The sequence below is a fragment of the Vigna umbellata genome, chromosome 1 (genome assembly GCF_029865625.1).
Source record: "Vigna umbellata cultivar VRB3 chromosome 1, Vumbellata_1.0, whole genome shotgun sequence".
NCBI classification, from domain to species: Eukaryota; Viridiplantae; Streptophyta; class Magnoliopsida; order Fabales; family Fabaceae; genus Vigna; species Vigna umbellata.
This window is the reverse complement of record NC_142165.1, coordinates 86,976,655-87,000,067: the sequence shown is the minus strand read 5'-3', so window position 1 is coordinate 87,000,067 and position 23,413 is coordinate 86,976,655. Positions and strand designations below refer to the sequence as shown.

Genomic DNA, 23,413 nt, shown 5'->3' with positions numbered 1-23,413 from the left:
AAAACAAATACTGTGTTTTGTGATTTAAACTTTTATTTGAACCTCCCATTTTTAGAGGTTGAAGGGATAGACGTCATCCAAGAAACTGAGATCGAGGAACCAAATATAATTAAATTACTATATTATATGTTTAATTTCTTTCGAAATTTTTTATAAATTCCTAATGAATTTCCCCTGTGCTTATCCAAGAAAGACAACAACTCTTTATCATTTTCTTTCTCTAAATGAGAATAAGCCTTCTCAACATAGCTGAACTCGCGTCCATACATATACGATGCACATGCTGCTTTGCATGTGAGTAACTGCAAATCATCTGAGACAATTCAAGAAAACTCATTAGCATGACTAAAAATAAAACAATAATAGTGAATGAACATGCAACAATATTTCTAGTGAAGTTTATATAGACACTGATACTGTAACTTCACTGTCACTTAACACGAGGTCAAACCATTCCAATTATATGATTATACCTGATTCAATCTCTGATTCTAGCTTGCTATTGCTGAAATGTCTTGTTATCCACCACCTACAGCGAAGATACCAAGATTTTCCCGATGTACCATCCGTAAATATTTTAGGGGTTTTGTCAAAGGAACGAAGTTGCTTGTGTCCATTTTTGTTTTGCATGGGGCATGAAGACATACAGTCTTCTTCGTAGGAATACAGCGTTAAGAAACATGAAGATAACACCTTCCACGTATTGTGTTCTGAATCTGTAGCATCTAAATGTAAAGCAATCATTTCCAGCATAGACTCAAGACTATACTCTCCTGCAAAGTACCAAGGAATCCAATCAACAACATAGACATCATGTATTATTAAGCATATAAGATATCGCTAAGTCTGTAGCAGAAGAAGAAATTATCAGAGCAAATATTTCTAAATCTGTAATTAGAGGAACCAATGCGTGACATCCAATCAGAGACAACTTATTCAAATTTGAAGAGATTAATACAAAAGATAACAATTGAGGAAAAACTGCAGGCTAGGAGTTCCTCAGTTTCCTGGTCACTTATATTTCTTCTCCTACTGCCGTTCCCCCATTTTTCTTTCATTAACTTCTTTCTCCATCTCTTTTCAAGTTGACATTGGACTCAACTTGAGAGAAATAAAGATATAAATTATTCAAATCATACAAAAGACGTGATTGAGAACGAAGGTACCATTTTGGTGCATCTTGATAAGTTTGGCTAAGGCATCACTACATGTTGGATCCTTCTTCAATATATTCTCAAAACAGATAAGAAGCATGCCAGAGTTGTTTCGATCAAAACGCTCCAAGAGAGCAGCCCTCACTCTACAAGGGTATGCACATCAGTAACTTAAATAATCATAACAAAGAGCACCTTAAAAAAGATAGGGGATATACCTTAATGGCAATACAGAGGCTGCATTACAGCACTGCTTCTCAAGCATATTTAGAGCCTCGTCAACTTGTCCTCCAATTAGCAACAGCTGGCAATAAAAAATAAAGTGAAGCCATTTTTTATATCTAAAAGATTATCCTATGCTGAAAACAACTGTCAAATAACTTCTATAACAGACGCAAAGTAGGGACGTGCATGTGCATCCAGGAAAGGGAATACGCTGTGAGAATTGCAAAGCTGAACATAATCAGTTGCTTTGTGCAATTTCAGATGGATAATTGATTTCATTTAATACTTGCTACTGATATTTCCAAAGATGGATAACAAAATAAGCACATGGAAGGAGTGAGAATCAATTAGTAATAGCACGCAGTTGCACAAAGGACTTTCAAAAGCTCAGATACAAGGACATAGTTGTCTTGTCTGCTCGGGTTAAACAATGGGAATTGCAAGGATTGAACCTCTAATCATTTGATATATTGAGGCTCTAGTACAATGTTAAGGACATACCAAAAGCTTCTAATATTAGAGGCGGTAGATGCCTATAAACAGTTAAGGACATCAGAACGATATGTCAATTGCCACAGGAACAAACTACACAGCTAGTACGAAAAACAATGAGCTCCTCTTAGTGTTGAAGATGGTTTCGGCGTTTTGCAGCAAGTTCCTAAGAAACTATTAACAGAAGGTTGTTACATCTTTTTCTGTAATGCAACAACAATAATAATATGCTATAGGTGCATTAAGCATTTTGGTAAAAAGACGAAACATAGTATTAACATACATCATAAGGATATCCTTTGAAAGGAAAGCACAAAGACATCATTGTCCTAATACAACACAATCAAGGTATGCAATGTTAATATTTAGAATGAATTGAAACCTGGGTACACTCCACATGGTTCAATGCAACATTGGCATTCCTAAAGGATACACAAGTAAAAGCATTACTTTCCCTTTCATTTCATCAATTCCTTGAAATGGTCTAATGCTTTCACATTTCACTAGTTCAACAAACACAAACTACTTGAATAACAATAAAAAATACTAAAATATCCATTATGTATGGTAGCAAATCCATTAGGAAGGAAAGTTATAACCAAAAACTTGCAGAGTAATAAGAAAAAGTATGAAAAGGCAGCAGGGACCGGTTGTTGACAATAGCAGCATGGTTTAATACAGTGCAAGTCCTATAATTTTAAGGAATTATGCAAAGAATAAATGCATTGCACTGATCAACACCACAATAAGACTTGCAATTATACCAAAATAAAAGAAGATTAGGTACAGACACAGCAGAATTAGTTCTTACCTAATATAGAGTGGCAACTTCTAAAATATTGAAATAATTAGTTCTTTAATCTAGTCCAATTTTAAGTTTAACAAAATTCTGTACGCAATTGGTTTTTCATCTAACAAGTTTTAGTTTCAACCAGAATTCCCTTATTTCTCATCCTTCCCCTTTCAAAATGGTTTAAAAATTTGAAAATGGTTCACCAGAACATAATTGATGCTGAATTAGTTCAAAACTAAAAGTAATACAAAATTATTTATTTGAAATGACTTCAAATTTATCTTGATTCACTTAAACAAAAAGTTTCAGGTCATTTCTCTATCGGTGAATGTATCAAATGATTGTAGAAAAGATTCATATTAGCTGCAGATCCTAATTAAACCTTCTAGGAGGTGTACAACCCAAGACCTAGAGTTACCAGGCCTTGGCCGAGAACCATCCTGTTCCACAACACTTAGCCAATAGGTAACAAGTAATGAAAATAAACTAAATCATAAAACCAAATGATTAAGGTATAAATATGGTTTATCCCCATTTAACTATGGGCCAAGGTGACATTATTCACCATCACGGCCCAGACCCATTCAAAAAGTATAAATTTTGAATCAATTTATTCGAGTATTTAATTCTTTAAACTTCCATCTCTGATTATTGAATTGAGTATTGGAAAATCTTGTGCAGACATCCTCCATTCAGTTCTGAGGACAAGTGCAACAACGCATGGAGCACCCGAAGCAAAGCTTAAGACAAAGTACTTTTGAGCAAGTACAGGAGGTAATGTAATAAATTATTGCTTCAACCGTTATGAACCTGATTTTCAGTTTAACAAACATGAACGAAATACAAAATGATGTTTAGTGGCAACATCAAAGTTACTTGAAATGGATGATCTATACCTGTACCAATGGAAGTAATGCTGCCGAAGCAGAAGGTTCTGAGTTGAGAGCTAGTTGCAAATATTTCACTGAATTTTTGTAATAGTCATTAGGCTGATCTATTTGCAAATACATGAACTCCTCCAAATTGCTCTCATCAGAAAAATGCAAGGGCAGCAACCACAAATCAAGTCCCCCTATGTAAATGCACAAAAAGACATTATTTTAGTTACTAGTAAACCAGAGAGTAATCACTATCAAAACCAAGAAATGATGAGCAATAAGCTCTGAAATAAAGAAAAGAATATAACAAAAATCAAGAAAAGAAAGAGTAAAGGAACAGAGAAGACAAGAGACTGTTTATGTTACTCACTAAATAGTGAAACAATTATAGAAAACAGCATACCCAGGAATTTTGAGTAACCTGTTCCTCTCAACCAATGCACAAAAATCCCATACTATATTCCCTTATCCTTTATTATATACCCTCATTAAAGGCTGTCCTCATCAAAAACTAACTCAAACTAACAAGCTGACTAAGTGTCATTTACTCTGGGAAATCTCTCTGGCTACATCATAACCACAGGAAGAGTAAGCTCTCTATCATAAATTATTCTTCTAATGGAGGCCTAGAGAGAGATATTCCTGTAGGGGAGCCAGTCTGAACTGAAAATATTTAAGTATTTAACACAGACTTCTGAAAATTATAAACAGATTAACATGGGATATTCAAAGGGAAAGAAAATTGTCACTGATAGGAACCCGGAAATAGTTAGGCCCAAACCCAAAATATCTAAGGTGTATGTTAGACAAAGAAGGAAGGGCAAAGTAGGGGATCAAAATGGTCAGAGAGAGAATGAGAAGAATCTTTCTATATAACAAACTGCTGAGCTGGCACAGTAGGAAATGAGTGATTATGTTGTTTGGGGTATAAGGAGTGGAAAGAGAGTGGGGAGAAGGGGGGGCTGGAATTGGCTGGGAATCGGGAGAGACTAGACACTCTCTAACTGTCTAGAAATACCTTTTTTGTGCTGTTACAGATCTGTATTCTCTTTCTGGGATATGCACTCTGTTTTTCTTTGATAATAAAGTGACTATTCAGCTATTGTGTGCTTCCTTATTTCTAGTATCTATCAATTGGTATTCAGAGCCCGCGCTTCTTGGGGTCTGGATGGTTATTACAAGAACAACAATGGAGTCGAGGATTGAAAATCTAGAGAAAAGTATGCTTGAATGGAAGCATGAGAGTCAAATTCAAATGGACGAAATCAAACAGCTATTGAAGGAGAAAAATCGCGGAGACACAAGGGGTCGATCACGACAACGACGTTCTCCGAGACGTCACGCGGAGGGGGAGAGTCAAGGTAGTCGAGCTATTTCATCACGAGTTTCTGAACCCTATTCTAGAACTCGCGATTCGCGGAGAGGGAGTCGACCACCGAAAGGGGATTACAGAGGGCGAAAATTGGAGGTTCCTATATTTGCTGGTGATGATGCTTATGGATGGATTACCAGAGTTGAACGCTACTTCAAGGTGAACGATATGGATGACTCTGAAAAGATGGGTGCGGTGTTAGTAGCATTAGAGGACCGGGCATTGAATTGGTACCATTGGTGGGAGGAACAAACACCTTCACCAAGCTGGGTCCAGTTCAAGGAGGCAGTGATTCGGAGATTTCAACCGGACTTAGTGCAGAATCCTTTTGGGCCATTGTTGAGCATTAAGCAAACTGGGACAGTAATGGAGTATAGGGAAAAATTTGAGATGATTTCAGCTCCATTGAAGAAAGCGGACCGGGTGATGTTAAAAGGAATTTTTCTAAACGGACTCCATGTCGAATTGCAAGCCGAACTGAAGCTGTACAACATAGAATCGTTATCAGAACTCATGGATCGGGCCTTATTGTTGGAAGAGAAAAATTGGGCTTTGAAGAAAAGGGTGTTAGGCTCGGGTGAGAAAGTAAGCATGGGTGAGAAGGAGATTTCTCCAATGGTGACTAAGATGGGTAGATCGTATAATGCAACAGTAGATTTTATGAAGAATAAATTGAATGCTAAGAAGCCCAATTTTGGAAGTGCGGGTACAACGGAGCCCAAACCACAAAATGGGCCCAGTGGAGAAAAACAAATCACTATGGGCAGAAGGCTTTCGCAAGCTGAGTTGCAAGAACGGAGTAAAAAGGGGCTGTGTTTTAAATGTGGGGAGAAATGGGGACCTGAACATGAATGCAAGCTGAAGCATTATCAGTTGGTTTTGATGGAAGAACGTGGAGAGGAAGAATCGGAGGATGAGGAGGAGGAAGGGGAAGAAAAAGCAGAGTTGGAGCACAAGACACTTCAATTGTCTTTGAAAAGTAAAGTGGGGCTGACCTCTCACAAATCTTTTAAGATTTGGGGAACTATTGGCCAAAGACGAGTGCTGATATTGGTGGATTGTGGAGCAACCAGCAGCTTCCTTTCTAGAAAATTAGTAGATGAGTTGGATATTCCAGTGGAGAATACCCCTACTTATACTGTGGAGGTAGGAACAGGTGAAAAGGTGAAGGGTAGAGGACTGTGTAGAGGAGTTGATCTTGAGGTGCAGGGAGTCAAAATTAAACAAGATTTTTTTCTGTTTAATTTGGGTGGAACTGAGGTGGTATTAGGTATGGACTGGTTGGCGGATCTTGGTGACATTGAAGCTAATTTTCGAAACATGATCATTAAATGGGGAGATGAAGGAGGCAAGAAGGTGTTAAAGGGAGACCCTTCCCTAAGCAAGGCGCAAGCATCCTGGAAGAGCATGATTAAAGCCTTACAAGATGAAGGAGTGGGCTACTATATTGCATATCAGCAGTTGGAGGATACAAAGGAAAATCAACAAATATTATCTGATGAGATGAAGGCTGTCCTAGAGGAGTATAAGGACATTTTTCAAGACCCACAAGGGCTACCGCCAAGGAGAGAGCATGATCATGCAATCAATCTCAAAGAAGGTGCTCAAATACCAAATATCAGACCTTATAGATATCCCTATTATCAGAAGAATGAGATTGAAAAGATAGTAGGTGAGATGATGCATGCAGGGATTATTAGGACTAGTACTAGCCCTTACTCTAGTCCTGTTATTCTTGTAAGAAAAAAAGATGGTGGTTGGAGATTTTGCGTGGATTATAGAGCACTTAATAAGTTGACAATACCTGATAAATTTCCTATCCCTGTAATTGATGAATTATTGGATGAAGTAGGATCGGCTGTACTATTTTCCAAACTGGACTTAAAATCTGGTTACCACCAGATTCGAATGAGGGAAGAAGACATTCCTAAGACAGCTTTTAGGACACATGAAGGGCACTATGAATTCTTGGTCATGCCATTTGGGTTAACAAATGCTCCTTCTACCTTTCAAGCTCTTATGAACAGGGTCTTAAAACCATATCTAAGGAAGTTTGTGTTGGTATTCTTCGATGACATTCTAATCTATAGTCCGGATGAGGGAAGCCATAAAAAAACACCTCAAATTGGTGCTCCAATTGTTGCGGGAAAATAATTTATTTGCAAATTCTAAGAAATGTAATTTTGGGCAGCAACAGTTGAGATATTTGGGACATTTGATTTCGGGAAAAGGAGTTTCCGCAGACCCAGACAAGGTGAATGAAATGATAAATTGGCCAGTTCCGAAGGATTTAAAAGGGTTGAGAGGATTTTTAGGGCTCACGGGATATTATAGGCGTTTTGTTAAAAATTATGGCAAGATTGCTTGGCCACTCACACAGTCGCTCAAGAAGGACAATTTCAAGTGGGGAAATGATGCTCAACAAGCTTTCGAACAGCTCAAGGATTCAATGACCACTTTACCTGTCTTAGGTGTTCCAGATTTTGAGAAACCTTTTGTAATAGAGACAGATGCTTCTGGAAAGGGAGTAGGAGCAGTGCTTATGCAGGAAGGCAGACCCATAGCTTACATGAGTCAATCATTGTCTGATAGAGCTCAACGTAAGTCTGTTTATGAGAGAGAATTAATGGCTATAGTGTTGGCTGTTCAGAAATGGAGGCATTACTTGATGGGTAGCCATTTTGTGGTGCACACGGATCAGAAAAGTCTGAGATTTTTGGCTGACCAGAGGATTATGGGGGAGGAGCAGCAAAAGTGGATTTCAAAATTAATGGGTTTTGACTTTGAAATAAGGTACAAACCTGGTTGTGAAAATAGGGCAGCAGATGCCCTTTCTAGGAAGCTACAATATTCTGCACTTTCCACGGTACAATTCAATGAATGGGAGGGGTTGGAAGATGAAATTCAAGCTAATGCTCGATTAAGGGGGATCATCCAGGATTTATTGAAACAACAGGATGCACATCCGGGGTTTCAATTAATAAAAGGAAGATTATATTACAAAGGACGAATGGTACTACCAAAGAATTCTTCTAAAATTCCTCTAATACTCAAGGAATTTCATGATTCAGCGTTGGGTGGGCATTCTGGATTTTTCAGAACATATAAGAGAATTTCGGGATTAATATTTTGGGAAGGTATGAAGAAAGAAATACAACAGTATGTGTTGAGTTGTGCAGTTTGTCAACAAAATAAGTATCAAGCTTTGAACCCAGGTGGGCTGTTACAACCTTTGCCAATACCTACTCACACTTGGTCTGACATCTCGATGGATTTTATAGGAGGATTGCCTAAAACCCAAGGGGTTGACACCATTTTTGTGGTCGTGGACAGGTTAACAAAATATGCTCATTTCATAGCTATTGCCCATCCTTACACTGCTAAGGACATTGCTGAAATTTTCATCAAAGATATTGTTAGGTTGCATGGGTTTCCCTCCTCAATTGTGTCTGACCGAGATAGAGTTTTTATCAGTCATTTTTGGACAGAACTATTTAAAATGGCTGGCACTAAGCTGAAATTCAGTTCTGCCTATCACCCTCAAACGGACGGGCAAACTGAAGTGGTGAATCGCTGTTTGGAGACTTACCTTCGGTGTCTCACTGGGACTAAGCCTAAACAGTGGCCTAAATGGATTAGCTGGGCAGAGTTTTGGTACAACACTAACTATAACTCATCTACCAAAATGACTCCCTTTAAGGCTTTATATGGGAGAGAACCTCCAGTATTAATTAGAGGAGATATGACACAGTCTTCCGTGGAGGAAGTCAATAGGCTGATGGCAGATAGGAATCATATGTTGGATGAGTTAAAAGAGCATCTTGTCCAGGCCCAAAACAGAATGTGCAAGCAAGCCAACAAGCATCGACGGGAGGTGGAATTTGAAGTTGGAGATGTAGTATATTTGAAGATACAGCCTTATAAGTTAAAAAGCTTGGCTAAAAAGGTCAATCAAAAGTTAAGTCCGAGATATTATGGGCCTTATGAAATTGTGGAGAAGTTTAGTCCTGCTGCCTATAAACTGCAACTACCTTCAGGAAGCAAAGTGCATCCAGTTTTCCATGTTTCTGCACTTAAGAAATCCATTGCTGCAACAATTACTAGCCAACCATTACCCTTATTTTTAGCAGATGATTGGGAATTGAAGGTTCAACCAGCAGAAGCACTTGCTGTTAGAAGGAATCAACAAGGGGATCTCGAAATTCTTATTAGGTGGAAAGATTTACCAGATTTTGAAAATTCGTGGGAAGCTTTATCTATAATCAAGGAGCATTTTCCTGATTTCCACCTTGAGGACAAGGTGCATCTTGTGGAGGGGAGTGTTGATAGGAACCCGGAAATAGTTAGGCCCAAACCCAAAATATCTAAGGTGTATGTTAGACAAAGAAGGAAGGGCAAAGTAGGGGATCAAAATGGTCAGAGAGAGAATGAGAAGAATCTTTCTATATAACAAACTGCTGAGCTGGCACAGTAGGAAATGAGTGATTATGTTGTTTGGGGTATAAGGAGTGGAAAGAGAGTGGGGAGAAGGGGGGGCTGAAATTGGCTGGGAATCGGGAGAGACTAGACACTCTCTAACTGTCTAGAAATACCTTTTTTGTGCTGTTACAGATCTGTATTCTCTTTCTGGGATATGCACTCTGTTTTTCTTTGATAATAAAGTGACTATTCAGCTATTGTGTGCTTCCTTATTTCTAGTATCTATCAGTCACCCACAACAATTTAGAGCTCTGATCCAGTGAAAGCATGCCAGTTGGATTATATCACACTCAAAACAGAAATAGATAAAAGAAAAAACATGAAGAGTCTCAGTGCCGAATTAGTGGCATTTTCTGAAGTTTCAAGTAGTCAGTGGGAACTCTACACCCTCATTTTCTTTATCTCAAACATAAACCATAGTAATAGGGGGAGGGGTTGTTTAGCAAAACTACTCTTAGGTTGCTGCAAACAAGTAACAATTAGCAAGATAAAAATTACAATCTAGCCTTATTAGGATCATGAGAAATATCTAAGCAATATTTTCCATCCAAAAAGAAAAATTAAGTAGGAAAATTCATATAAAATCATATAAGCACATATACATTCTCATTCCGGTGTGCATCGACAGAATATAGATATTCCACCTGTTAAGTGAAAAAAAAAACACTTACCAAGGCCGTGTAAGATATCTTGTGTAAGACCTCCACTGTTAGAAAAAGGGTCTCCAAATCCGTTTTGCTCTTCAGAATTTAAGTAAAAACCTTCTGGCTGAAAGTTCTGATGTGTTTTTTCTCTTTTATTAGTACCAACCTCTATGTCTTCACTGAATACAACATCCCTAGATATATGCTTATCATTCATGATAGAGGCATCTGAATCACGTTGACAATGGGACTCAGCCATGTGGGATTCAATTGAATTATACGGCTCTGACTGTCCAGTTTTATTGGTAAATGGGATCTCCATATGTGAGTTCTCTTGCAAGTCAAACTGGTGGTCTGAGTTTCTCCACTGGAATTCTTTGGGGATTGAAGAATACCACATCTCATAGAATGTCAACCCCATCATCATCTTTAACACAGGATCAATATCAACTTTGTTTTGTTCAATACTGAAAAGGAGAAACCAAAAGACAAAAATAAATGAAAAAGGATAGAAAGAGCAAGGGAATATAACACAATTTTTCAAACACTGACATGTATTTTTGTATTTTTGAAGTGAAAACCACCATTAATGAAGGAACACTATTTGTGAATGGAAAGTTCATATTAGAAGCCATTTCATAATACACTTCGGTGCCAAAAGCATAACATGATAATTTGGTCTTGTTTGAATCAATTTGCATATATTTGGAAGTGTATCTAGTACTTAACTACGCCAGTAGAGTACTTACTAGGCAACCTAACCTATGTATATTGAATAAGATAGCAGAAAATAAATGAAACAAACTGCAATTATAATTGCCAGAATACTGAAACGTTATACTCAAACGATGCATCACTTTGGCACTTCTTGAATGATGAGAACACTTAAACCTAAGTATCTATCTAGGACATCAGACAATTCAAGGTATCTTTAAAAGTCACTATAAGGACTAATCCATCCCCAAAAGGAGGAGACCAATCCCAAATTCATCCTCGTCATTGGGGGCAGTGTCAATCATTTCGAATATTGACTTTATGCAATTATGTTTGTTTTTCTACATTGATAAAACTTACCTACTTTAAATGCTAGTAAACAAGGGCAATATTAAGCAGCATCATTCTTAGTTAGTTTGGATTTGATAACAGGCAGTCAAGTACCAAGGCCTCTGGAATAATAGAATTAAGATACTTGTCCAAACTCTCAGGAGGAATTGAACACCAATGATAATTACCATTACAACCTTATAAACCATTAAGAGAAATTTAGGTTTTATTGAAAAACAACCCTGGTAAAAATATAATGACAATGCCAGGCAACCAGCTCACCACATGATTTAGTAATGAGAAGTTATGAAATCATCCACTCTTGGCATCATGGTTCAACACTTAATATTCTGCAAAGAGAACACATTAAAAATTAAATTACATACCATAAAGCAAGCTGGTATGCATCCCCTGCATTGCCTTGCATAAGACAGAAAAAGATGAACTCAAAGTGGACTGCGTATCTGCTCTGCTCCATAAACAAAACTCTACATTAAGAACCGAAGACTAAGCAAATCAAGCTTACAATTTGAAAGCACAATCGATATCTCAATTGCAAAACATAATTTATTTATCAAGTGGAATTAAAGTCAGTGGAAAGTTTGATGAGATTGTTTGCAATGGAAATGGTAGAGCTTCCCACTAGCAAGTTTAAACATAACATGGGAGCAAACATATTATCACAACCTGATTGCTATCATACAGCTTGCACGTGAAAAAACTTAATAAGTAAATAATTTTAAAATTACTAAGACGGTCAAATCTAAAATCTCAAAAGCTGAGAAAACATTTCTGTTTTCATCATTAATAATGGAAAACTGTCACCTTATTATTTATTCCGTTTCCTGTTTTCAAATATTGTTTTCATAATTTCCTATGCTAATCTTTCAAAACAAGAAAGAAAGTGAAAACAAATTGAATTTTTAGCAAATATTAATGAAAATAGGAAACGGAAACATCAAACTTTTTCTCAAGCATGCCTCTAGCTAGATAACTTCGAAAATGCAACCTTTAGGTATTTTTTTAGAACAAGCTGTAAGTCAGAAACACTTACTACCTAACAAAGCAAATTTATAAACATTTAACAATAAAGGTAACAACTATAAAGCGTTTAGTTGGGGAGTCTGAAACATACCTGTAAAGGCCAAGTCTTCATTGATCCAATTTTTTTCGACCAAATATCATAGAGGTTCTTGATTCTTGTGGGATTAATAGAATTATTTTTCACACGATTTAGAAGCTCCATTAAAACCTACACACGGATCAGCATACATGCCAGTGTTCAGAAACTAACTAGATATCAAGAATAAAAGAAATTATAACAACAATATATAAAATCATATTAATCAAAAAGGTAGCAATTATCAAACAAGTAAAAAAAATCAGCACTTGAAAAGCAAATAATAAGAGAAAAAGGGGATGAGGGTACCCAAAATTTAAGACGATTTATGAAGGGCGAGGTCTCATTAAGTGTGCCCTTCATATAGGCACTGAGAACACCACTTGCTTCGACCCAGTGATGCTGGTTGACGAGTCTGCGCAGCAGGTAGCGCAACCTCGTACGGTTTTCCTTCCTCAGAGGTTTGGGACCCAATCCCAAGACGTAGGAAGGCCTAGTAAGAGACAACAAGATTTTTTTTGCGAGCTTCTCTCGCGACCCCATTTGCCCTTCCTCGTTCACCATAAAACTCTTCCTCTTACAGCGCTTTGATTTCTTCGCGGTGGAACCGTCAGTTGTGGTCCCGGGTTCCACATCTGATCCATCAATTTCCATTGATAACAAACTAGAGACATTTTGCATTATCCCAACCATGGTTATCAAACTCGCGAATTAAAGTTTACGTGCTAACTCAGTGCTTCCGAGTTAACTCGGAAGCAAACTCGGATTTGGTATAGGATCGGTGGGCTCGTTAGTAGAATCGGTAGACTCGACTGAAATCGCGAGTTTGCTTTCAATTTGGCGAGTTCGTGAAGATTTAGGGCTCACATATTAGGGTTTTTTTATTTAGGTTGAGTGACGAAGCTCTACGCTCGCGTTTCATCCTTGCTTGCGTTTTGCCCTGCGGTCGCCGTTGGCCATGATTTCGCCGTCACCAATGGTAGCCGCGTGCCTCCTTCAGTGGTCGCACTGTTTCGCCTCTCCTGATATCCTCACAGCCCTTGGTTTGGGTAAATAATTTCTCTAGTTAAAATTGTCATATACTTTTGACTCATCAAATATAACTTTTAACTTATCAAATATGACCTTATTAGATAGAAAGTAGAACAATTATAATTATAAAAGTATAAAAAATAGAAAAATTATATGAAAAAAGTTTTTATAAATTAGCTCCTACATAAAAAATAGAAAAATTATATGACGAGGCTAATTTTCATTTTTCTTTCTTATTTTGTTCTTCTAGGATGAACATACGGAGAGGTTATCCAAATTATGGATGACATTGTGCTGATGACGTGAGGATAAATTTTATTATTTCATATTTATTTTTAAAGGAAAAAATTTATTCTAATCTTTCTACTTATATTTAATTAGTATATAATTCGTCTTATCTTATCTTTACCAGATAATAAATGTACCTGTATTTTGTTTGATTTTTTTACTATTTCAATATTAATTAATTAATATAATAAAAAAATTATAAGAAAAAAATATTATATTATCAAATATTTAATATTGAAAGGATGTTTTATTGTTTTTTAATATCAAATATTTTAAAAAATTATATATATATATATATATATATATATATATATATAATTCAAATTAGATAAAATTTAAGTATTTATTAATTTTATAAGCATTAATAAAACAAAGTTATAAAATTAAAAATATTCCAAGAAAATATTTTAATCTCCAAGACTCTTCATTTCAAAATTAGAGTTAAGGTGCTCTTGGATTTTAGTAATCTTCTCAGTCATCTCTGATGATTATCATGTCATCTATATAAATGATTATAGCGGAGAGTTTTCCTTTTCTCCTTTTTAGAAAAAGAGTATGATCAACATTGCTTTGTTGATATTTGAATTTCTTCATTGTCAAGCTAAACTACCCAAGCCACATTCGAGGTGATTGTTTCAACATATAAGGCCTTTTTAAGTTTACATACTAGTCTTCTATTAGTTGAGCTTGTATATCTTGGTGGGATGTTCATATTCACTTTTTCTTCTAAGTCATCATGTAAGGAAACATTTTTCACATCTAGTTGATGTAAAGACGAATCTAAATTAGTAGCTAAGGATATAGTAGCACTTTAATCATATTGAGTTTTGCAATAGAAGAGAATGTATCTTGATAATCTGTTTCATGTGTCTCAGTAAACCTTCTAGCTACTGATTAGCAATAGACCCATTTGATTTATATTTTAAGGGAAAAGACTCGTTTACACTCGACTCATTTTTTCCCTTCTAGTAAATCTACAAAATTCCAAGTGTTATTCTTTTGTAAGGCCTGTATTTTCTCTTCAATAACCTGAGTCCATTTTTGATCTTTCAAAACTTCTTTTACTTAAGTACTTGAGTATGTTTTTTGTTTCACTTAGATGATGACTTTCGATTTTGTTGGTGTGCATAAGGATTTTGACTTAAGATTCTTTATTCCAACTACAACTTTAAACTTCTTCTTTATACACATTATTTCACATCTGATATTACTAATAATAATATTAATGATAGTAATCTAATAATAATAATAATAATTAGTAGAAAAAGAGGAATAATAATAATAACAATATAGCAGAGGCTTCGACGTGAAGTTACTCTATTATATTTCCATCAACCTTTCCATAAACCTCAGAAGCAGAGGCTTTGAAGGCCAATCTCAAACTGAAGTCGTCCACCTTCATCATGACTTCCAATTGCAAGAAAATAAAAATAAAAATCACCAACAACAATGAAACTCGTTTGTCCACCAACATACATTCGATTAATTTGGTGCTTCTGGTAAAATAATTCTTAAAATTACAAACCATTACTTAATTTGTTTAGTTATAGAAATAGATATTGGATTTGTAAGTGACATGCATGTGTGAAAGTGTCTCTGTATAGTAATCCCACTCATTTTCCACTGAGGAGGCACAGATTTTGAAACATCAAAATTGCTTACAGTGATGGGATATATAATTGTAAAATCCCAACTTCTTTTTCAGGTTCTTTTTGTTGAACTAAAGGCACTTGCTTCCAAAGAGCCAAGTCAGGGAAAATCCAAGTTGCCGTTAGAGGCACATGCCTCTCTTCAAAATGCTGCATCCAAAGCATCAACAATTATCACTTTTCAAACATCTCCAATGCCATTTTCATACACCACTTTGGTGATGATCTCACAAGAAAACAAATAAATTGAATACTTCACTAGACAAAACATAACGCTCCTCATTCCACACAAAAACCAACCAACCTATTCATAGTTCTGAACTATGGCAGCCATAATGTTGCTTCTCATTTTCTCATTTCTTACCTCAATTTCGGAGCCATGTCACGTGGTGGACAAAGAAGCATTACTAGAATTCAAGAGCAGGATCATCTCTGACCCTTCAAAACTGCTAGATTCCTGGACACCTTCGTCTGACTGCTGCCACAGTTGGGAAGGCATCGCATGTGGTTCCACTGGCAGGGTCATCAACCTTACTAGAATCGGCGTCGTGTTCGACGTCGATGAAATCCCTCTCGAAACCTACATGTCAGGAACCTTGTCACCTTATCTTGGAAACTTGTCTGCTTTGCAAGTTTTGGACCTTAGCAATCTGAAGCAGTTGCATGGTCCAATACCATCACAACTCGCCAAGCTATCCCACTTGACTAAACTTTTTCTCTATTCAAACCAGCTCTCAGGTGGGGTACCCGCGTCTTTCGAAAACCTTTCACGGCTTCAGAGTTTGTACCTCGATAACAACCAGTTGTTTGGTAATGTTCCTTTTTCTGTCTTTGCCTCCTTCAAGTCTCTTTTACAACTTGGTCTATCCGGGAACAGGCTTTCTGGGGCGATTCCTTCTTCCGTTGGAAGAATGGTATTTCTCACTAGGCTTCACCTTCATCAAAACAATTTTCATGGAAGCATTCCTTCTAGCATTGGAAATCTTGTAAACCTCAAGGACTTGGATTTCTCTTATAATCAGATTAGTGGAAGAATCCCAGAGTCAATCGGGAGACTTTCACAATTGGTTTTTCTGGACCTCATGCATAATAATCTCTCAGGAAACCTCCCTTTTTCTATTGGGGATTTAAGTTCTCTCAAGTTTTGCAGTTTAGCAGCGAACAAGCTAACAGGCGTTTTGCCTTATTCCATTGGAAAACTCGGCAATGTGCGTAGGGTAATCCTTGAGAACAATAAACTCACTGGGATGTTACCTTCCACCATTGGCGATCTAGCTAGTTTAACTGATTTATTTCTCGCAAACAATGAATTCAGTGGCAAAATTCCACCTTCCTTTGGCAATTTAGTCAACCTGCAAACACTGGATTTCTCAAGAAACCAATTTTCTGGTCTACTTCCCTCTCAACTTGCTAAACTACAGAGTTTGCAAACTTTAGACTTGTCATTCAATCCATTAGGACTAGCCAAAGTACCCAAGTGGATATCCAAGTTAAGAGTTTTTCAGTTGAAACTGGCCCAGACAGGGATCAATGGTCAACTTCCAAAGTGGCTTGCATATTCATCAGTGACAACCCTTGATTTGTCAAGCAATGCATTGACGGGGAAATTGCCATGGTGGATTGGAAACATGACTCGCCTTTCCTTCCTGAACCTGTCAAACAACCAGTTCCACTCGTCAATCCCAGTGGCATTCATGGGCCTTTCTTCTCTTATGGACCTTGACCTCCATTCCAATAAGCTCACAGGATCCCTGAGAGCGGTGTTTGAGAAAGAGGTTCAATTTTCGCTAGGCCATTTCAACTCCGTCGACCTATCTAACAACAAGTTTTGCGGTCCCATTGACGACAACATTGGACAAAAGGCCTCAATGAGTTCAATCAAATCTCTTGCATTGTCACACAACCCGTTGGGAGGATCTATTCCAAAGTCAATTGGGAAACTGAGAGAATTGGAGATTCTGGACCTTGAAGACAGTGGACTCTCAGGGAATATACCTGAAGAGCTTGGTGATGCCGAAACGTTAACAAAGATTAATATTTCAAAGAACAAATTAAGTGGCAACATACCAGAGAAGGTCCTAAATTTGAAGAAACTTGAAGAGTTCGATGTGTCAAGAAACAGACTCAGAGGGAGGATCCCTCCACATAAGGCCATGTTTCCTATTTCAGCTTTTGTGGGTAATCGTGGATTGTGTGGACCACCTCTTCCTCCTTGTAAACTTCGTTATAGATAAGCACGCTATCGGACAGATTATTTTAAGCATATAATTAGAGATTTTGATTCCCATGTTCATGTGTACGAGGAAATAAATAGTAAATTTATTATGTTAATCTAGCTGAGAATTAGATCGACGAGAGGTACAATACAATTAGGAGAGCTGCAACTTAATCCATAGCTCACCGGAAGCTCTAGCTCATTCCTAAAAAAATCTCATTTTAGAAGGTCTTTAATTCGAGGATAAAAAAATTCTTTAATTCCCAAGAGTTCTTAATCAAGTGGAGTGGATTAGAATTAGGGTAAAGTGATTTTTGGATAATAACAATATTTTCGGTTTGTTTGGATAATAACAATATTTTCGGTTTGGATAATCATATATCGATTCAGATTGTTTTACGCTGAAAACTAAGATATAAGTTACAATAGTTCGAAGGTTAAGATAGATCGTTTCAGACTAAAGGTCAAAAATGGTCAACTTAGGTTAAAAGTTAAGATCGGTTAACTAGGATCAAAGGTCCAAATCAGTTAGTCTGGGGTGAAGGACGAGATTGGCCAACTAAAGACAACAATTGAGAGAGAGTTGACCCAAATTGAATGTTGAGACAGACCGATTCAAGCCCAAGGTTGAGACGAGCCATTACGGTCGAAGGCAATACAAGTCTACTCTGAACGAAAGTAGAGACAGGCTGGCCAGGGTCAATGATCAAAGAAAAGTTAGTCCAAAACAAAGATCTAGTGTCGAGTCAACCCTTGCCTAATTGGTAAAGTAAGCCTTGACCAAAATTCAACTGAATTTGGTCGAGTCGGCCCGACCAAATTTGGAGGAGTTGACCCCAATAGAATTTTGAACGAATATGGTTGAGTCAATCTTAGTTGAATTTTCGCAAAGTTGATCTTATCATAATGTTGACTAAGTTGATCTCGATCGAAATTTGGTTAAATTTAGCTAAGTCGACCTTGATCGAGTTTCAGCTAAGTCATGTTCGGTCAAATTTCGGCCAATGCAGCCTTATTAAATTCATGCCGAGTCAACCTCAACCAAATTTCAACCTAGCTTGCCATGGCCAAATTCGGTCGAGTTCACCGTAGTCAAATTTTGGTCAAGTTAACCCGACCGAATTTCAACCAAATTGGACTTGGTCAAATTTTGGTCAAATTCTACCAAGTCTGTCCCAACTACAATTTGGCAGAATTCGTCATAGTCCACCCCGACCGAAAATTGTCACAACATTTTATTTATGACTTCTAGTTTCTCTCTCACTCCATCCAAATAACACAACTTCCTTATGAGATAGTTCATTAGTTGTTGTAACTTGTTGTGATGGTACAAATTGTTGCTATTGAGAACCAAATGAAATTTATGATTGTTGAGATCATACACACAGTATGATTATTGTTCATATTCCAAAAAAGATTATCTAGGATATATAGAAATCTAGTTTATGTATAATTAACTTATTTATATTAGGTGTAGAAGTAGGTGTGACAATATGTTATTGAACCATATAATGGTTGTTATGAATAATAACTATACTATTCATTTGAAAATCACACTGTTAATAATTTTCATAATATATAACTAATAAAATAATAACACTAATGTTTCGATATGGATGTTTTCCGTTGTCTTTGTTGCTTCTAAATGTCTGGGACGCTCAGCTTCTCCTTCAGCTCATATCACTGTAGAATATTATCTAGAGTCCATCTGGCGTAAGTGGAACGTAGTTGGCGTTTGACTCTGTCGTTGTATTTATAAGTGTAAAATAAAAACAACCTGGAAATCTGGTTAGTTACTCATAATATCTTAACCGCTTAAAATATCTAAGATATTTTATCCAATAAATATCTTACTATACATAATTACTATACAACTAATATATTTAATTTTTTATTTTATATATATATATATATATATATATATATATATATATATATATGACCCAATAATTAGTAAACATGAGGAAGTAAATGTTGTGATTATGTAACGCATAGTGAAATTTCCATGTAAATCCTTCGTATATCGTAGAAAAAATCATGAACACAAGCATACTTCGAGTTTTGGTGTTGATCAAATATGAGTTACCAAAAGAGTATGTGTTTCTATTTTATAAGAACTATTTGTGATTGTAATTGCAGTTGTAAAGGTTTTTTTGTAGTCCATCGACTACCATTTCCTATGACACAACAACATTTGTTTGTAATTTACTGCAATATGAAGGATCATGATAAAACCACAACCACAACTGCAACATTTAAAACCCTCGGTTTCGACAATTTCAAATGAAAGAAAAAAAATAAAAATGAACGCATCAAATTATATAGGCGACACACATGTGTTAGTTTTCTTAATCAGTAATTGTCCTAATATGTAAATATTTCCCCATAGCTTTTTTATTAATTTATTCTATTTTATTTAATTTAGTATTATTACGTTTAATAATTAATACAATTTAATTATGCATTATTTTTTATAAAGTCATGGGAGCTCATTATATTATATCATTTATATTTAATTTGTAGTGTTTACATCAATTAGAAATTATAAGGGAAGGTGTAGAATTATACAATTATATTCACAATCATTATTTATGGAGGGAGTACGAAGGACTGGGTAAAAATAACTGATTTGTACTATACTATAGTTAACTATACTATATTATACTTAAAAAAAACTGATCCACTTTTACTAAAAGTTCAGTATACTATTTTATGGTTTAGTTTTTAAAAACTGAACTTATAACAATTTTGATTCAGTTAATTGTGAGAACTGTCTCTTTTCTTTTATCTAGTTTCCGTTCAATTGTTCCGTCTTGCTAAGAAAACATTATTTAATAATAAAATATTAATAAAAGAAATCGTTCAAATAAAAAATTAATTTTTTTAAGACTTTATCACAATTTTTTATATTTTTTCATCAATAAACATATATTACATTTTAAATAATATTATTTTAAGTAATAAAAGTAAAATATATTTTTTTAAATTTAATTTTATTAAATGATTAAGTAATATAAATCATAAAAAAAAGACTATATAAAAAAAATAATACTTTAAATATATTTTATTCTTTAACATATTATTAAATATGTAAAAATATGTTAAAAAAACTTTTAATGATATTAAAATGTGTGGAAGCGCACACACTAAAATAACTATTTATTTTAAAAATCAACTTACTTTAAAATAAATATCAATATTATTATTTTTAAATGATAGTATTTTACATACTAAAACTAAAATATATTTTTTAACGTTAAATTTTATTAAATGACTATATAATGAAATATCATAAAAAAATAGTAATATAGCAAAAATAATTAATATTATAGAAATATCAAATGACGAAAAAATTAACAAACATTTATTAAGAGTAATTTTTCTAGTATCATCTTTTATTATATTATAATAATTAATAAATATTAGTTTAATTTTTACATAATAAAATATAAATAATAAATAATTGATTAATAAAACAATTTTATGAGGGAACAAAATAAATATAAATAAAAAATATTTTAAAATAAAATAAGTAGATAAAAAGATAAAATAAATTATATACACATATAAAACAAAAAAATATAAATAAAGAATTAAAAAAATAAATATAAAAGTAAAACAATATTCATGACAAAATAAATATAAATATAAATATAAATATAAATAAAAAATTAAAAAATAAAATAAAATAAAATAAATAATAAAATAATAAAATAATTTCCATACACATATAATAATAAAAGAAATATAAATAAAATAGAAAATAATATTATCAAATAATTAAAAAGTTAATTTGTAAGACACTTATGAATAAAATAAAATAAATATTAAAATAAATTTTAGGCTTAATACCCTCTTTGGTCCCCAGATATGGTGAGTTGTGTCAATTAAGTTCTTTCTTTTAAAAAAGTGTCAATTGTATCCCCATTTGGTAAAATTTGCCTCAATCAAGTCCCTTCCGTTAAATACTTACAAACGGTGTTAAATTTTTTTTTCTCTCTTCTACTTTTCTGTGCAAAGCTGATTGTCAGTATTTTTTTCAGTATTTTTTTCTGTGCACATCTGAATAAAGTGATACAATTACTTTTTCTTTATCATTTAACATCTAAATATTCTCATTAGTAAAAAAGTTACTTTTTCTTCATCATTTTCCTTATTCTCACTTCTCCCACTCTCAATCTCTCTGCAAGTTATGATAATTTATTCCGGCGACAGCTCCTCCTTGGACCCCATGTTTTCCAGCACCAGTCTACAGTCACTCCTCTCTCTCAACCCTTCCCTTTTCGCAGATGGCTTCCCCACCTTGGCTTCCCTAACCGACGACCCAACCCTAAGCCCGCAAACCGCAGTGCCTCCAAAAATCCTTGTCCCTAAAATCGAACCCTCTCAACCTTTCAAATTCTTCCCCAATACCATCCCACCCCCTTTCTCCGCCTCCCACAGTTCCACTCCCCGGAGCAGCCCCAGCCGAAACGACAGTGTTTGGAGTACCCGGTGATCCCACAAAGCAACCTAGCTCGGCAACCTGTTAGTGGTGGCTCGCGATGTTTGCTTGAGGATTAAGAATAAGATATGTCTCACAACAACCCATTTTAGAAATATGAAACAGAGTGGTGGTGGCAGGTTGCTTGGTTCCAACAAAGACAGGTACATGAGAAGTTACTAGTGAAAGAGTAGAGTGTGGCAAAAGAGAAAGAGAAAGTGGAAGGATTGCTCCATTAGATATGTTGCAATATTGTAGTGAGAAGTAGCAGTAGTTGAAGAGGGAGAGAACGAGAGAAGAAACAGAAAATGATGAAATGAAGAGCGAAGATTTGCAGAGGTCAATGGAAAGACATTTATTGAAAATTAATGATAAGTTTAATTTATAATAATTTTTATATATGTTTATTAAGTAAAAAGTTAATGATAATATAATTATTTTTGAGAGTTCTCTCCTCTGTATGTTTTTTAAATAAATTTATAATTCTCTGTAGTTATTTTAATTATATATTAACGTGTTAATTTTTTATTTAATAAGTTTATGCATGTAAAATTATTAAAAATTGAATCTGTTTAGTTATATTAATAATTAATAGAATTAAAATTACAATCTTAAAAGTGTAAATGATGAAGAAAAAGTAACTTTTTTACTAATGAGAATATTCAGATGCTAAATGATAAAGAAAAAGTAATTGTATCACTTTATTCAGATGTGCACAGAAAAAAGTACTGATAATCAGCTTTGCACAGAAAAGTAGAAGAGAGAGAAAAAAAATTTAACACCGTTTGTAAGTATTTAACGGAAGGGACTTGATTGAGGCAAATTTTACCAAATGGGGATACAATTGACACTTTTTTAAAAGAAGGAACTTAATTGACACAACTCACCATATCTGGGGACCAAAGAGGGTATTAAACCTAAATTTTAATTAAAAAGAACATGTACTGATATACTATTCAGTTTAAAAACTAGTACAATTCAGTTTAAAAACTAGTACAATTCAGTTTAAAATTAGTATAATTAGTAGTTCAGTTTAGTTTATATTGTAGTTTAGTACAATTTAATATAGTTCAGTTCAGTCCAGTTTGATAAAACAACAGTTCAGTTCAGTTTGTCTGAACTAGTTCAGTTCAGTTTATACAAATTAATTTTTAGTTCAATACAGATTTTAGTAGTACAATACAGTTCAGTTCTATTTGCCCACCCCTAAGTATGATCACCTCTTATTGAAGTTATCAAATAAATAATGCTTAATTATAATAATTTCAGTTTGATCATTATCAAGTGTATTAGGATGATTAATAGAATCATGAATAATCCTCAAAATATTATTTTGTAAGCAAAAATATGTACATAAAGTAGTTGACTTTATCGTTTTGTCATTAACCAAAATCAGTTGCAATAGTAGATGTTTCATATGAATGTTCTCATTCCCTTAGTTCTTCTATTGCACTTGGTTCCTATAATGTACTATCCTCATAACGTTGCTATTGAAAATGATCATATATATACTAATTTCATATCCATCAGTAAACATGTTAGTAT

The 23,413-nt window shown here is 34.8% G+C and overlaps 2 protein-coding genes across 2 annotated transcripts; one reads left to right on the top strand and one right to left on the bottom strand.

The window, feature by feature from the left end:
* Positions 1 to 91: 91 nt before the first annotated feature.
* On the bottom strand, positions 92 to 13,307 carry LOC124836987 (uncharacterized). The gene is made up of 9 exons (XM_088104594.1): positions 12,511 to 13,307; positions 12,217 to 12,333; positions 11,468 to 11,550; positions 10,065 to 10,504; positions 3,561 to 3,736; positions 1,373 to 1,458; positions 1,167 to 1,300; positions 474 to 773; positions 92 to 313 (listed from the first exon to the last, which is right to left on the bottom strand). The coding sequence occupies exons 1-9, from the start codon at positions 12,892 to 12,894 to the stop codon at positions 123 to 125; spliced, it is 1,911 nt and encodes a 636-aa protein (XP_087960720.1). The 5' UTR covers positions 12,895 to 13,307; the 3' UTR covers positions 92 to 122.
* A 1,499-nt stretch (positions 13,308 to 14,806) lies between these two features.
* Positions 14,807 to 17,412, top strand: LOC124837167 (uncharacterized). Its single transcript, XM_047312499.2, has one exon. It carries the CDS (start codon positions 15,494 to 15,496, stop codon positions 17,402 to 17,404), a length of 1,911 nt encoding a protein of 636 aa, XP_047168455.2. The 5' UTR covers positions 14,807 to 15,493; the 3' UTR covers positions 17,405 to 17,412.
* The last annotated feature ends 6,001 nt before the right edge of the window (positions 17,413 to 23,413 follow it).